Here is a 17,603-nt window from a genome sequence, read left to right as displayed (position 1 = left end):
AAAAAGTGGATGATGTGGAAGAATGAAGCTCCAAAGCCTTTTAAGGATTTTGCACATTCGCTACTCCCGAACAAATTGTTCCTGCGGAAAAACCGTAACAGTTATCCACAAAATTCCTTTTTTATGAGTGCCAGAAGGGTCGGGACATTCATGTGTGAAAGTCTCATGCCTGTACATAAAACAGTTTAGGAGTAGCGACGATGTAGAAAAGTGCCTCATTTGGGGAGATTGAAGTCTGATCCTGTTTTAGCATTTTCCCAAAACGCCACTCCCGAACAAATTGTTCCTGCGGCAAAACCGTAACATTTATCGACAAAATTTCTCTTTTGTGAGCGCCAGAAGGGTCTGGACATGAATGTGTGAAAGTCTCGTGCCTGTACATGAAACGGTTTAGGAGTAGTGACGATGTAAATACATGTGATGTTTTGGATTTCCAGGTGTCATTTTTGAAAACCGCTCCATAGGAAATGAATGGGGAAGGTTTCGGGTTAGTGTCGCTCTGAGGTGATTTGCGAAAAATCTATAAATCCCACACCAATGATGGTTAGATTTTCCGAATCCAGACAAAAATTCCTACGTTTTGATGTATAATTTATGTGGATAGGTTGAAAATTGAGCGAGTGAGAAGAAGTTGTTCGGAGAAGAAGAATTTGTTGAATTTCTAGAGTGCGCACTCTAAACGAGGCTCCTTGACGACCATAGCAACGCATGTTATTTGCTGAATTTCTTGAAAAACCAAAATTATTTTAAAGACGTACTATACGAAAATGGTGAAAGATATGAAAAAGCTGAAACATACCATAATAGCCAAAAGATATCACTACATTTCAAAAGTTGAATGACGTTTCTAGCTGAAAGTAGGCTGAAGCAGTAAGATGTCAAAAAGCTGAAATATTTGAAGAATTTGAAGGATTCTCCATTCAATTTCAATGAGAGCAAAAAACGCACAAAAAGTTAAATATTTTAAATATTATAAAAGTTATAATTACAAAAAGTCTTAGCAGTAATGTCCTGAAGGAGCTGAACGTTTTGATACCAGAATGGTTGAAATCGGTTGAAAAATGCGGAACTAGTTAGAAGTCGAAAAACGTACGGAATAATAATAATAACTAGAAAAGGCTGTTCCTGCGAAACAGCAGTGAGAATGCTAATCTGCAGAATGATTGAGCAGAAGATGCAGAAAACATTGAAATCAGATTTGAAGAATTTGAAAAAGTTTGAAGAATTGAAAAAAATAGAAGAATTTGAAGGATTTTGAAGTTTGAAAAATTTGAAGAAATTTGAAGAATTTTAAAAATTTGAAGAATTTGAAACATTTGAAGAAATTTGGAGAATTTGAAAAAGTTTGAAGGAATTTGAAAAATTTGAAGAAATTTGAAATATTTGAAAATTTTCAAAAAATTTGAAGGAATTTGAAAAATTTAGAGAATTTGACAAACTTGAAGAATTTAAAAAATTTAGAAGAAATTTAGAGAATTTGAACAAATTTGAAAGAATTTGAAAAATTTGAAAAAAAAAAAATTGAAGAATTTGAAGATTAAGAACAACTAAAAAAATTCTGAAGAAATTTAGCAAGGCGCCTGCCTCGTGATACCGTCAAAAATACTAACGGGGAGTAACACTGCGAATTTCAGCTTCCTACGGTCTTCACAGCACCCACAGTGCCCTTGGAAAGGTGCCATGTTAAGTCAATGGACCTCCTAGAAGCCTCTGGCTAAAAGGGTTGTCATGGAGACTCCCTCACAGCTGTAGCCCTCTATTTGTCTGTAAAGGCAGAACAACCCCGGCTAAGCAGAAGTTGGTAGGACCTTTCTAAAGCTACTTCCAATTAGCAACATGCTAACCATTAGCCGCTAACATGGTTGTGCTCAGGATCACCGGGTGATTGTACTCTGTCAGTTTGGTCCAAATCCTGTACTGGGAAGTGCCTCAAAAAGGGGTGCCAATACTTAATGTCACCAAACGTGACCAAAGTTCATGGGTCCGATTGGCCTCCTTTAGCAACTCAGCCTCACCACATCTGGGCCAAAAACTCAACATTTGACCAAAATGGTCAGTAGCGCCATTTCCCACATGTGGGTGGTGCTGTATTGGCCAATTGGGTCGTGTCTGGGCATCATGCCAGGTCCTGTTGGAAGCAAAGGCCCAATAGGAAAGCATGTGACATCCAAAATGGGACAGAAAACTGACACATGGCTGAAAGTCACTTGAAAATTTTAAAATGTCAAGAGGAAGTGACTGTGCGAATTTCAGATTGCTACATTAATCATAGCCGCTGCAGCGGGCGTCGAAAGTTGCCATTGTATCTCAATGGAGATTCTCCCTCTGGCCCTCAGAGTTCCGTCGTCATGGAAACTCACTGACACAGCTGCAGCGGCCAGTCTCCCGAAGTGCAGAGACTTTGTCAGACTCTGCCTCATTGAAATAGAATGGAGAACTTTGCCTCAAACAACGCTCCATATATCCTGTTCTGTAAATGGTAGAGACATAATTTTTTCAGCGTTTAGTTCGTAACGGATAGGAGAACAAGAAAAACTATCGGTTTTTGCTAGAAATATTTTAATTTAGGCGTAAAAAATTATGATATAAAGAGGATTTTTATGAAATTTGAGAAATCCTCTACAAACGGTCCCGAACAAATCGCTGTAGCTGAAAAAGTATAAGAGATATCAAAATAATTCTTTCATTCTGAGTATCAGCAGGCTTTTGAGGACTATGGAGTTCATTTTTAGGTTTGTACAAAAATCGGTGTAGGCACAGCGACGATGTAAAAAGTGGATGATGTGGAAGAATGAAGCTCCAAAGCGTTTTAAGGATTTTGCACATTCGCTACTCCCGAACAAATTGTTCCTGCCGAAAAACCGTAACAGTTATCCACAAAATTCCTTTTTTATGAGTGCCAGAAGGGTCGGGACATTCATGTGTGAAAGTCTCATGCCTGTACATAAAACGGTTTAGGAGTAGTGACGATCTAGAAAAGTGCCTCATTTGGGGAGATTGAAGTCTGATCCTGTTTTAGCATTTTCCCAAAACGCTACTCCCGAACAAATTGTTCCTGCGGCAAAACCGTAACATTTATCGACAAAATTTCTCTTTTGTGAGCGCCAGAAGGGTCTGGACATGAATGTGTGAAAGTCTCGTGCCTGTACATGAAACGGTTTAGGAGTAGTGACGATGTAAATACATGTGATGTTTTGGATTTCCAGGTGTCATTTTTGAAAACCGCTCCATAGGAAATGAATGGGGAAGGTTTCGGGTTAGTGTCGCTCTGAGGTGATTTGCGAAAAATCTATAAATACCACACCAATGATGGTTACATTTTCCGAATCCAGACAAAAATTCCTACGTTTTGATGTATAACTTATGTGGATAGGTTGAAAATTGAGCGAGTGAGAAGAAGTTGTTCGGAGAAGAAGAATTTGTTGAATTTCTAGAGTGCGCACTCTAACAGAGGCTCCTTGACAACCATAGCAACGCATGTTATTTGCTGAATTTCTTGAAAAGCCAAAATTATTTTAAGGAGGTACTATATGAAAATGGTAAAAGATATGAAAAAGCTGAAACATACCATAATAGCCAAAAGATATCACTACATTTCAAAAGTTGAATGACGTTTCTAGCTGAAAGTAGGCTGAAGCAGTAAGATGTCAAAAAGCTGAAATATTTGAAGAATTTGAAGGATTCTCCATTCATTTCAATGAGAGCAAAAAACGCACAAAAAGTTAAATATTTTAAATATTATAAAAGTTATAATTACAAAAAGTCTTAGCAGTAATGTCCTGAAGGAGCTGAACGTTTTGATACCAGAATGGTTGAAATCGGTTGAAAAATGCGGAACTAGTTAGAAGTCGAAAAACGTACGGAATAATAATAATAATAAAAATACAGAAAAACAGGAAAACAATAAGTGAGAATGCTGTATAGCATTCTCACTTGACTAGAAAAGGCTGTTCCTGCGAAACAGCAGTGAGAATGCTAATCTGCAGAATGATTGAGCAGAAGATGCAGAAAACATTGAAATCAGATTTGAAGAATTTGAAAAAGTTTGAAGAATTGAAAGAAATAGAAGAATTTGAAGGATTTTGAAGTTTGAAAAATTTGAAGAAATTTGAAGAATTTGAAAAATTTGAAGAATTTGAAACATTTGAAGAAATTTGGAGAATTTGAAAAAGTTTGAAGAAATTTGAAATATGTGAAAATTTTTAAAAAATTTGAAGGAATTTGAAAAAATTGAAGAATTTGACAAACTTGAAGAATTTAAAAATTTTGAAGAAATTTGGAGAATTTGAACAAATTTGAAGGAATTTGAAAAATTAAAAAAATTGAAGAATTTGAAGATTAAAAACAACAAAAAAAAATCTGAAGAAATTTAGCAAGGCGCCTGCCTCGTGGTACCGTCAAAAATACTAACAGGGAGTAACACTGTGAATTTCAGCTTCCTACGGTCTTCACAGCACCCGCAGTAGCCTTCGAAAGGTACCATGTTAAGTCAATGGACCTCCTAGAAGCCTCTGGCTAAAAGGGTTGTCATGGAGACTCCCTCACAGCTGTAGCCCTCTATTTGTCTGTAAAGGCAGAGCAACCCCGGCTAAGCAGAAGTTGGTAGGACCTTTCTAAAGCTATCTGGTTAGCAACATGCTAACCGTTAGCCGCTAGCATGGTTGTGTTCAGTATCACCGGGTGATTGTACTCTGTCAGTTTGGTCCAAATCCTGTACTGGGAAGTGCCTCAAAAAGGGGTGCCAATACTTAATGTCACCAAACGTGACCAAAGTTCATGGGTCAGATTGGCCTCCTTTAGCAACTCAGCCTCACCACATCTGGGCCAAGAACTCAACATTTGACCAAAATGGTCAGTAGCTGCCATTTCCCACATGTGGGGGGTGCTGTATTGGCCAATTGGGTCGTGTCTGGGCATCATGCCAGGTCCTGTTGGAAGCAAAGGCCCAATAGGAAAGCATGTGACATCCAAAATGGGACAGAAAACTGACACATGGCTGAAAGTCACTTGAAAATTTTAAAATGTCAAGAGGAAGTGACTGTGCGAATTTCAGATTGCTACATTAATCATAGCCGCTGCAGCGGGCGTCGAAAGTTGCCATTGTATCTCAATGGAGATTCTCCCTCTGGCCCTCAGAGTTCCGTCGTCATGGAAACTCACTGACACAGCTGCAGCGGCCAGTCTCCCGAAGTGCAGAGACTTTGTCAGACTCTGCCTCATTGAAATAGAATGGAGAACTTTGCCTCAAACAACGCTCCATATCTCCTGTTCTGTAAATGGTAGAGACATAATTTTTTCAGCGTTTAGTTCGTAACGGATAGGAGAACAAGAAAAACTATCGGTTTTTGCTAGAAATATTTTAATTTAGGCGTAAAAAATTATGATATAAAGAGGATTTTTATGAAATTTGAGAAATCCTCTACAAACGGTCCCGAACAAATCGCTGTAGCTGAAAAAGTATAAGAGATATCAAAATAATTCTTTCACTCTGAGTATCAGCAGGCTTTTGAGGACTATGGAGTTCATTTTTAGGTTTGTACAAAAATCGGTGTAGGCACAGCGACGATGTAAAAAGTGGATGATGTGGAAGAATGAAGCTCCAAAGCGTTTTAAGGATTTTGCACATTCGCTACTCCCGAACAAATTGTTCCTGCGGAAAAACCGTAACAGTTATCCACAAAATTCCTTTTTTATGAGTGCCAGAAGGGTCGGGACATTCATGTGTGAAAGTCTCATGCCTGTACATAAAACGGTTTAGGAGTAGCGACGATGTAGAAAAGTGCCTCATTTGGGGAGATTGAAGTCTGATCCTGTTTTAGCATTTTCCCAAAACGCTACTCCCGAACAAATTGTTCCTGCGGCAAAACCGTAACATTTATCAACAAAATTTCTCTTTTGTGAGCGCCAGAAGGGTCGGGACATGAATGTGTGAAAGTCTCATGCCTGTACATGAAACGGTTTAGGAGTAGTGACGATGCGAAAACATGTGATGTTTTGGATTTCCAGGTGTCATTTTTGAAAACCGCTCCATAGGAAATGAATGGGGAAGGTTTCGGGTTAGTGTCGCTCTGAGGTGATTTGCGAAAAATCTATAAATCCCACACCAATGATGGTTACATTTTCCGAATCCAGACAAAAATTCCTACGTTTTGATGTATAATTTATGTGGATAGGTTGAAAATTGAGCGAGTGAGAAGAAGTTGTTCGGAGAAGAAGAATTTGTTGAATTTCTAGAGTGCGCACTCTAACAGAGGCTCCTTGACAACCATAGCAACGCATGTTATTTGCTGAATTTCTTGAAAAGCCAAAATTATTTTAAGGAGGTACTATATGAAAATGGTAAAAGATATGAAAAAGCTGAACTATACCATAATAGCTGAAAGATATCACTACATTTTAAAAGTTGAATGGCGTTTCTAGCTGAAAGTAGGCTGAAGCAGTAAGCTGTCAAAAAGCTGAAATATTTGAAGAATTTGAAGAATTCTCCATTCATTTGAATGAGAGCAAAAAAGTTACAAAAAGTTGAATATTTTAAATATTATAAAAGTTATAATTACCAAAAGTCTTAGCAGTAATGTCCTGAAGGAGCTGAACGTTTTGATACCAGAATGGTTGAAATCGGTTGAAAAATGCAGAAGTAGTTAGAAGTCAGAAAACGTACGGAATAATAATAATAATAACTAGAAAAGGCTGTTCCTGCGAAACAGCAGTGAGAATGCTAATCTGCAGAATGATTGAGCAGAAGATGCAGAAAACATTGAAATCAGATTTGAAGAGTTTGAAAAAAATGTAAAAATTTGAAGGGATTTGAAGAATTTGAAAAAGTTTGAAGAATTGAAAGAAATAGAATTTGAAGGAATTTGAAGTTTGAAGAAATTTGAAAAATTTGAAACATTTGAAGAAATATGGAGAATTTGAAAAAATTTGAAGGAATTTGAAAAATTTGAAAAATTTGAAGAAATTTGAAATATTTGAAAATTTTCAAAAAATTTGAAGGAATTTGAAAAATTTGAAGAATTTGACAAATTTGAAGAATTTAAAAATTTTGAAGAAATTTGGAAAATTTGAACAAATTTGAAGGAATTCAAAAAAATTTGAAAAATTAAAAAAAAATTAAGAATTTGAAGATTAAGAACAACTAAAAAAATTCTGAAGAAATTTAGCAAGGCGCCTGCCTCGTGGTACCGTCAAAAATACTAACGGGGAGTAACACTGCGAATTTCAGCTTCCTACGGTCTTCACAGCACCCACAGTGCCCTTCGAAAGGTGCCATGTTAAGTCAATGGACCTCCTAGAAGCCTCTGGCTAAAAGGGTTGTCATGGAGACTCCCTCACAGCTGTAGCCCTCTATTTGTCTGTAAAGGCAGAACAACCCCGGCTAAGCAGAAGTTGGTAGGACCTTTCTAAAGCTACTTCTGGTTAGCAACATGCTAACCGTTAGCCGCTAGCATGGTTGTGTTTAGTATCACCGGGTGATTGTACTCTGTCAGTTTGGTCCAAATCCTGTACTGGGAAGTGCCTCAAAAAGGGGTGCCAATACTTAATGTCACCAAACGTGACCAAAGTTCATGGGTCAGATTGGCCTCCTTTAGCAACTCAGCCTCACCACATCTGGGCCAAGAACTCAACATTTGACCAAAATGGTCAGTAGCGCCATTTCCCACATGTGGGGGGTGCTGTATTGGCCAATTGGGTCGTGTCTGGGCATCATGCCAGGTCCTGTTGGAAGCAAAGGCCCAATAGGAAAGCATGTGACATCCAAAATGGGACAGAAAACTGACACATGGCTGAAAGTCACTTGAAAATTTTAAAATGTCAAGAGGAAGTGACTGTGCGAATTTCAGGCTCGTACATTAATCATAGCCGCTGCAGCGGGCGTCGAAAGTTGCCATTGTATCTCAATCTAGATTCTCCCTCTGGCCCTCAGAGTTCCGTCGTCATGGAAACTCACTGACACAGCTGCAGCGGCCAGTCTCCCGAAGTGCAGAGACTTTGTCAGACTCTGCCTCATTGAAATAGAATGGAGAACTTTGCCTCAAACAACGCTCCATATCTCCTGTTCTGTAAATGGTAGAGACATAATTTTTTCAGCGTTTAGTTCGTAACGGATAGGAGAACAAGAAAAACTATCGGTTTTTGCTAGAAATATTTTAATTTAGGCGTAAAAAATTATGATATAAAGAGGATTTTTATGAAATTTGAGAAATCCTCTACAAACGGTCCCGAACAAATCGCTGTAGCTGAAAAAGTATAAGAGATATCAAAATAATTCTTTCACTCTGAGTATCAGCAGGCTTTTGAGGACTATGGAGTTCATTTTTAGGTTTGTACAAAAATCGGTGTAGGCACAGCGACGATGTAAAAAGTGGATGATGTGGAAGAATGAAGCTCCAAAGCGTTTTAAGGATTTTGCACATTCGCTACTCCCGAACAAATTGTTCCTGCGGAAAAACCGTAACAGTTATCCACAAAATTCCTTTTTTATGAGTGCCAGAAGGGTCGGGACATTCATGTGTGAAAGTCTCATGCCTGTACATAAAACGGTTTAGGAGTAGCGACGATGTAGAAAAGTGCCTCATTTGGGGAGATTGAAGTCTGATCCTGTTTTAGCATTTTCCCAAAACGCTACTCCCGAACAAATTGTTCCTGCGGCAAAACCGTAACATTTATCGACAAAATTTCTCTTTTGTGAGCGCCAGAAGGGTCGGGACATGAATGTGTGAAAGTCTCGTGCCTGTACATGAAACGGTTTAGGAGTAGTGACGATGTAAATACATGTGATGTTTTGGATTTCCAGGTGTCATTTTTGAAAACCGCTCCATAGGAAATGAATGGGGAAGGTTTCGGGTTAGTGTCGCTCTGAGGTGATTTGCGAAAAATCTATAAATCCCACACCAATGATGGTTACATTTTCCGAATCCAGACAAAATTCCTACGTTTTGATGTATAATTTATGTGGATAGGTTGAAAATTGAGCGAGTGAGAAGAAGTTGTTCGGAGAAGAAGAATTTGTTGAATTTCTAGAGTGCGCACTCTAACAGAGGCTCCTTGACAACCATAGCAACGCATGTTATTTGCTGAATTTCTTGAAAAGCCAAAATTATTTTAAGGAGGTACTATATGAAAATGGTAAAAGATATGAAAAAGCTGAACTATACCATAATAGCTGAAAGATATCACTACATTTTAAAAGTTGAATGGCGTTTCTAGCTGAAAGTAGGCTGAAGCAGTAAGCTGTCAAAAAGCTGAAATATTTGAAGAATTTGAAGGATTCTCCATTCATTTGAATGAGAGCAAAAAAGTTACAAAAAGTTGAATATTTTAAATATTATAAAAGTTATAATTACCAAAAGTCTTAGCAGTAATGTCCTGAAGGAGCTGAACGTTTTGATACCAGAATGGTTGAAATCGGTTGAAAAATGCAGAACTAGTTAGAAGTCAGAAAACGTACGGAATAATAATAATAATAATAATAATAATAAAAATAAAGAAAAACAGGAAAACAATAAGTGAGAATGCTGTATAGCATTCTCACTTGACTAGAAAAGGCTGTTCCTGCGAAACAGCAGTGAGAATGCTAATCTGCAGAATGATTGAGCAGAAGATGCAGAAAACATTGAAATCAGATTTGAAGAATTTGAAAAAGTTTGAAGAATTGAAAGAAATAGAAGAATTTGAAGGATTTTGAAGTTTGAAGAATTTGAAAAATTTGAAGAATTTGAAAGATTTGAAGAAATTTGGAGAATTTGAAAAAGTTTGAAGGAATTTGAAAAATTTGAGGAAATTTGAAATATTTGAAAATTTTCAAAAAATTTGAAGGAATTTGAAAAATTTGAAGAATTTGACAAACTTGAAGAATTTAAAAAATTTAGAAGAAATTTAGAGAATTTGAACAAATTTGAAGGAATTTGAAAAATTTAAAAAAAAATTGAAGAATTTGAAGATTAAGAACAACTAAAAAAATTCTGAAGAAATTTAGCAAGGCGCCTGCCTCGTGGTACCGTCAAAAATACTAACGGGGAGTAACACTGCGAATTTCAGCTTCCTACGGTCTTCACAGCACCCACAGTGCTCTTCGAAAGGTGCCATGTTAAGTCAATGGACCTCCTAGAAGCCTCTGGCTAAAAGGGTTGTCATGGAGACTCCCTCACAGCTGTAGCCCTCTATTTGTCTGTAAAGGCAGAACAACCCCGGCTAAGCAGAAGTTGGTAGGACCTTTCTAAAGCTACTTCTGGTTAGCAACATGCTAACCGTTAGCCGCTAGCATGGTTGTGTTCAGTATCACCGGGTGATTGTACTCTGTCAGTTTGGTCCAAATCCTGTACTGGGAAGTGCCTCAAAAAGGGGTGCCAATACTTAATGTCACCAAACGTGACCAAAGTTCATGGGTCAGATTGGCCTCCTTTAGCAACTCAGCCTCACCACATCTGGGCCAAGAACTCAACATTTGACCAAAATGGTCAGTAGCGCCATTTCCCACATGTGGGGGGTGCTGTATTGGCCAATTGGGTCGTGTCTGGGCATCATGCCAGGTCCTGTTGGAAGCAAAGGCCCAATAGGAAAGCATGTGACATCCAAAATGGGACAGAAAACTGACACATGGCTGAAAGTCACTTGAAAATTTTAAAATGTTAAGAGGAAGTGACTGTGCGAATTTCAGGCTCCTACATTAATCACAGCCACTGCAGTGGATGTTGAAAGTTGCCATTGTATCTCAATGGAGATTCTCCCTCTGGCCCTCAGAGTTCCGTCGTCATGGAAACTCACTGACACAGCTGCAGCGGCCAGTCTCCCGAAGTGCAGAGACTTTGTCAGACTCTGCCTCATTGAAATAGAATGGAGAACTTTGCCTCAAACAACGCTCCATATCTCCTGTTCTGTAAATGGTAGAGACATAATTTTTTCAGCGTTTAGTTCGTAACGGATAGGAGAACAAGAAAAACTATCGGTTTTTGCTAGAAATATTTTAATTTAGGCGTAAAAAATTATGATATAAAGAGGATTTTTATGAAATTTGAGAAATCCTCTACAAACGGTCCCGAACAAATCGCTGTAGCTGAAAAAGTATAAGAGATATCAAAATAATTCTTTCACTCTGAGTATCAGCAGGCTTTTGAGGACTATGGAGTTCATTTTTAGGTTTGTACAAAAATCGGTGTAGGCACAGCGACGATGTAAAAAGTGGATGATGTGGAAGAATGAAGCTCCAAAGCGTTTTAAGGATTTTGCACATTCGCTACTCCCGAACAAATTGTTCCTGCGGAAAAACCGTAACAGTTATCCACAAAATTCCTTTTTTATGAGTGCCAGAAGGGTCGGGACATTCATGTGTGAAAGTCTCATGCCTGTACATAAAACGGTTTAGGAGTAGCGACGATGTAGAAAAGTGCCTCATTTGGGGAGATTGAAGTCTGATCCTGTTTTAGCATTTTCCCAAAACGCTACTCCCGAACAAATTGTTCCTGCGGCAAAACCGTAACATTTATCGACAAAATTTCTCTTTTGTGAGCGCCAGAAGGGTCTGGACATGAATGTGTGAAAGTCTCGTGCCTGTACATGAAACGGTTTAGGAGTAGTGACGATGTAAATACATGTGATGTTTTGGATTTCCAGGTGTCATTTTTGAAAACCGCTCCATAGGAAATGAATGGGGAAGGTTTCGGGTTAGTGTCGCTCTGAGGTGATTTGCGAAAAATCTATAAATCCCACACCAATGATGGTTACATTTTCCGAATCCAGACAAAAATTCCTACGTTTTGATGTATAATTTATGTGGATAGGTTGAAAATTGAGCGAGTGAGAAGAAGTTGTTCGGAGAAGAAGAATTTGTTGAATTTCTAGAGTGCGCACTCTAACAGAGGCTCCTTGACAACCATAGCAACGCATGTTATTTGCTGAATTTCTTGAAAAGCCAAAATTATTTTAAGGAGGTACTATATGAAAATGGTAAAAGATATGAAAAAGCTGAACTATACCATAATAGCTGAAAGATATCACTACATTTTAAAAGTTGAATGGCGTTTCTAGCTGAAAGTAGGCTGAAGCAGTAAGCTGTCAAAAAGCTGAAATATTTGAAGAATTTGAAGGATTCTCCATTCATTTGAATGAGAGCAAAAAAGTTACAAAAAGTTGAATATTTTAAATATTATAAAAGTTATAATTACCAAAAGTCTTAGCAGTAATGTCCTGAAGGAGCTGAACGTTTTGATACCAGAATGGTTGAAATCGGTTGAAAAATGCGGAACGAGTTAGGCGTCAGAAAACGTACGGAATAATAATAATAATAATAATAATAATAAAAATAAAGAAAAACAGGAAAACAATAAGTGAGAATGCTGTATAGCATTCTCACTTGACTAGAAAAGGCTGTTCCTGCGAAACAGCAGTGAGAATGCTAATCTTCAGAATGATTGAGCAGAAGATGCAGAAAACATTGAAATCAGATTTGAAGAATTTGAAAAAGTTTGAAGAATTGAAAGAAATAGAAGAATTTGAAGGATTTTGAAGTTTGAAAAATTTGAAGAAATTTGAAGAATTTGAAAAATTGTAAGAATTTGAAACATTTGAAGAAATTTGGAGAATTTGAAAAAGTTTGAAGGAATTTGAAAAATTTGAAATATTTGAAAATTTTCAAAAAATTTGAAGGAATTTGAAAAATTTGAAGAATTTGACAAACTTGAAGAATTTAAAAAATTTAGAAGAAATTTAGAGAATTTGAACAAATTTGAAGGAATTTGAAAAATTTGAAAAATTTATAAAAAATTGAAGAATTTGAAGATTAAGAACAACTAAAAAAATTCTGAAGAAATTTAGCAAGGCGCCTGCCTCGTGGTACCGTCAAAAATACTAACGGGGAGTAACACTGCGAATTTCAGCTTCCTACGGTCTTCACAGCACCCACAGTGCCCTTCGAAAGGTGCCATGTTAAGTCAATGGACCTCCTAGAAGCCTCTGGCTAAAAGGGTTGTCATGGAGACTCCCTCACAGCTGTAGCCCTCTATTTGTCTGTAAACGCAGAACAACCCCGGCTAAGCAGAAGTTGGTAGGACCTTTCTAAAGCTACTTCTGGTTAGCAACATGCTAACCGTTAGCCGCTAGCTTGGTTGTGTTCAGTATCACCGGGTGATTGTACTCTGTCAGTTTGGTCCAAATCCTTTACTGGGAAGTGCTTCAAATAGGGGTGCCAATACTTAATGTCACCAAACGTGACCAAAGTTCATGGGTCAGATTGGCCTCCTTTAGCAACTCAGCCTCACCACATCAGGGCCAAGAACTCAACATTTGACCAAAATGGTGTGTAGTGCCATTTCCCACATGTGGCTGGTGCTGTATTGGCCAATTGGGTCGTGTCTGGGCATCATGCCAGGTCCTGTTGGAAGCAAAGGCCCAATAGGAAAGCATGTGACATCCAAAATGGGACAGAAAAGTGACATATCGCTGAAAGTCACTTGAAAATTTTAAAATGTTAAGAGGAAGTGACTGTGCGAATTTCAGGCTCCTACATTAATCACAGCCACTGCAGTGGATGTTGAAAGTTGCTATTCTATCCGAATGGAGCGTGTCCCTCTGGCCCTCAGAGTTCCGTCGTCATGGAAACTCACTGACACAGCTGCAGCGGCCAGTCTCCCGAAGTGCAGAGACTTTGTCAGACTCTGCCTCATTGAAATAGAATGGAGAACTTTGCCTCAAACAACGCTCCATATCTCCTGTTCTGTAAATGGTAGAGACATAATTTTTTCAGCGTTTAGTTCGTAACGGATAGGAGAACAAGAAAAACTATCGGTTTTTGCTAGAAATATTTTAATTTAGGCGTAAAAAATTATGATATAAAGAGGATTTTTATGAAATTTGAGAAATCCTCTACAAACGGTCCCGAACAAATCGCTGTAGCTGAAAAAGTATAAGAGATATCAAAATAATTCTTTCACTCTGAGTATCAGCAGGCTTTTGAGGACTATGGAGTTCATTTTTAGGTTTGTACAAAAATCGGTGTAGGCACAGCGACGATGTAAAAAGTGGATGATGTGGAAGAATGAAGCTCCAAAGCGTTTTAAGGATTTTGCACATTCGCAACTCCCGAACAAATTGTTCCTGCGGAAAAACCGTAATAGTTATCCACAAAATTCCTTTTTTATGAGTGCCAGAAGGGTCGGGACATTCATGTGTGAAAGTCTCATGCCTGTACATAAAACGGTTTAGGAGTAGTGACGATGTAGAAAAGTGCCTCATTTGGGGAGATTGAAGTCTGATCCTGTTTTAGCATTTTCCCAAAACGCTACTCCCGAACAAATTGTTCCTGCGGCAAAACCGTAACATTTATCGACAAAATTTCTCTTTTGTGAGCGCCAGAAGGGTCTGGACATGAATGTGTGAAAGTCTCGTGCCTGTACATGAAACGGTTTAGGAGTAGTGACGATGTAAATACATGTGATGTTTTGGATTTCCAGGTGTCATTTTTGAAAACCGCTCCATAGGAAATGAATGGGGAAGGTTTCGGGTTAGTGTCGCTCTGAGGTGATTTGCGAAAAATCTATAAATCTCACACCAATGATGGTTACATTTTCCGAATCCAGACAAAAATTCCTACGTTTTGATGTATAATTTATGTGGATAGGTTGAAAATTGAGCGAGTGAGAAGAAGTTGTTCGGAGAAGAAGAATTTGTTGAATTTCTAGAGTGCGCACTCTAAACGAGGCTCCTTGACGACCATAGCAACGCATGTTATTTGCTGAATTTCTGTAAAAGCCAAAATTATTTTAAAGACGTACTATACGAAAATGGTGAAAGATATGAAAAAGCTGAAACATACCATAATAGCCAAAAGATATCACTACGTTTTAAAAGTTGAATGGCGTTTATAGGTGAAAGTAGGCTGAAGCAGTAAGATGTCAAAAAGCTGAAATATTTGAAGAATTTGAAGGATTCTCCATTCAATTTCAATGAGAGCAAAAAACGCACAAAAAGTTAAATATTTTAAATATTATAAAAGTTATAATTACAAAAAGACATAGCAGTAATGTCGTGAATGAGCTGAACGTTTTGATACGAAAATTGTTTAAATCGGTTGAAGTATGCAGGAGTAGTTAGATGCCGAAAAACGTACGGAATAATAATCAAGACCTGAAGGAACTTAATAAGTGAGAATGCTGTATAGCATTCTCACTTGATAATAAAAATAAAGAAAAACAGGAAAACAATAAGTGAGAATGCTGTATAGCATTCTCACTTGATAAAAATACAGAAAAACAGGAAAACAATAAGTGAGAATGCTGTATAGCATTCTCACTTGATAAAGAAAAACAGGAAAACAATAAGTGAGAATGCTGTATAGCATTCTCACTGATTAGTTTGTCAATATCACAGAAGCATCATTAAGACACAGGTAGAGCTGACTCTTGCCGATGTCTCGTTATTTGGACATAATATATCTTTGCTCCAGATATATCACACCCGAATTTCCCCATTGAGGAACAATAAAGGAATTGTTATAAACCGATCAAGCACTACTCAGAGATTTTATAGCCGATTTCTGCTTAACGAGTTTTTGAAAGTGTGACCTGCTGGCAGAGATTTCAACCTGTTCTAATTCCTCTTAGAGACAGAGTAATAACAACAGTTGTTGGACTTAACCTCTCTGAATAAAACATTTTTTTTGTAACAGCTGAAAGTTGCCCAGCGTCACCAGTCATCTATAAATCCTGAAAAATCGAATGAACAGCTATTTTCTGTAAATAAAAGCTAGAGTTCCAAAAGACTGACATGTCCTAACCTGTCTGTGACGGATGTACGCCTTAAATGGTAAAACAGAGCAGCTTTTCTCTAATACAGTCAACTCACTCGCTCATCACTGGTCATAGCTGCTGCCTATTTCCAGCAGTCATTGGGCAAGAGGTAGAGTACACAGACCTTGTCAGAATCAGGTCCCATAGATCCAGATCTGAAGTAAAGTTGAACCATCTTCATGATGCTTAAAACCACAAACTGTAGCTGAAGGTACCTTGATAGGCCACAAGCCCTGCTTCATAGTACGGGTCCCTGGTCTGTGAAACTGTACTTAGAAAGAAAAAAGAGACGGGTCAGTGTTTGAACTTTTCATAAAGAAACCAATAAAGCCATCCGTTCCAGAACCTGTTTGAAGAGGTAGCCGTTAGCTTTGAGTTGGATCCCACTGACCTGTATGTTTGGTTTCTGTCAGGTCCAACATTGTGGAAATCCTTTATGTGAAGGATTTGGCGCTGGTGGACCCGGAGGACTGCACCCCCATGACGACCATCACCAAGTTCTACAATCATCCGCTTCACTTTGTCTTCAACGACACCAAGCTGGACGCCATGCTGGAGGAGTTCAAGAAAGGTGCTCTAAGATCCTGCTATTGTCTCAGCGCTTTGCTGCTATATAGCTAATGGTATAAATCTAAATTAACGGATCCTCCTGCTCAAGTCATTAAACCCTTTGGGCTCCCTTCATCTGTGCACCACCTATGTACCTTTTAAAAATGGAAATGGAGTATTATATTTCTACATATATTTTCCAAAATCTTTTTATCAACTTCACCTTAAATATTTCATCCATCCATCCATCCATCCATCCATCCATCCATCCATCCATCCATCCATCCATCCATCCATCCATCCATCCATCCATCCATCCATCCATCCATCCATTTTCTTACTCGCTTTATCCCTCATGGGGTCGCAAGGGGTACCTTAAATATTCAGGATTCTTTATTTCTAACCCCTTACATGCTGGTTTTAGAAATAAAAGTCTCTTTTATTTGTTAGAAAATTTTAACAAATTTATCTTTTTGTTTGTTTTTCTCATCCTGTATGCATAAATTATTATTTTTTAGGGGGTATTATAACGGCCGGGGAGTGTTTACCAAATACCAGTGATGTTGATTTGGATCAATTCAAATATTTTGTGTTAAGTTTTTAATAAATAGATTGTCCCACATGTACTAACAGATTACCATTGTAATATTATATATACATATAGTTTCCCAATTTCTTTTTGATAAATATGATTATTACGTTCAGCCCCCCTTACCATACATAACAAAAATATCCTACTTTTATTTACTTTTCATCCCTCAAATGCTATTTTTAAAGACAAAAAGTAGATCTTTCTTAGGTGGGGGCTATTATGTGAGGGTCAGAAAGTTGGAGCAACATAGATTTAGGTATTTTATTTTTTTATTTTTTGGGCAAACGCATATCCCATTCCATATAATATATAGCATCTAAAAGGTCTATATAAAATATGCCATAGATGTACTAGTAGAGCTACAGTGCATGAGAAAATATCTTCACCTTACGGAAACCAACAAAGTTTGATGGGATTTCAACTCAGGAGAATGGAAAAACAGAAAGCAAGGAAGAAATCAAATTGTAATGGTTAAAAAAACTAGGAGGCAGTGGCACAATACAGGCCAAAGGGACACAGATAGCTCCATTTAGTTTTAAATATGGTACATATCAAAGACTCAAAGAAAAATAATGAAGAAAAATGAATATTCCCCCAAGGAACACACAAATTGTACTGTATGGTATCCATGGAAGATAACAACAGTAACATGATGAGTGTTTCCCTGCAGCTTTCTAATG

The 17,603-nt window shown here is 37.8% G+C and overlaps 1 protein-coding gene across 2 annotated transcripts in view; it reads left to right on the top strand.

The window, feature by feature from the left end:
* Positions 1–17,603, top strand: part of LOC105915610 (metal transporter CNNM3) — a gene marked incomplete at its 5' end in the record, with an annotated part of 46,763 nt that overhangs the window by 15,329 nt on the left and 13,831 nt on the right. For both annotated transcript variants that reach the window (XM_012849772.3, XM_036133450.1), the window contains 1 exon segment: positions 16,196–16,353. In XM_012849772.3, coding sequence (XP_012705226.2) covers positions 16,196–16,353 — 158 coding nt within the window.

This window comes from Fundulus heteroclitus, unplaced genomic scaffold (assembly GCF_011125445.2).
Source record: "Fundulus heteroclitus isolate FHET01 unplaced genomic scaffold, MU-UCD_Fhet_4.1 scaffold_626, whole genome shotgun sequence".
Taxonomy (NCBI): domain Eukaryota; kingdom Metazoa; phylum Chordata; class Actinopteri; order Cyprinodontiformes; family Fundulidae; genus Fundulus; species Fundulus heteroclitus.
This window is presented reverse-complemented; position numbering and strand designations above follow the sequence as displayed.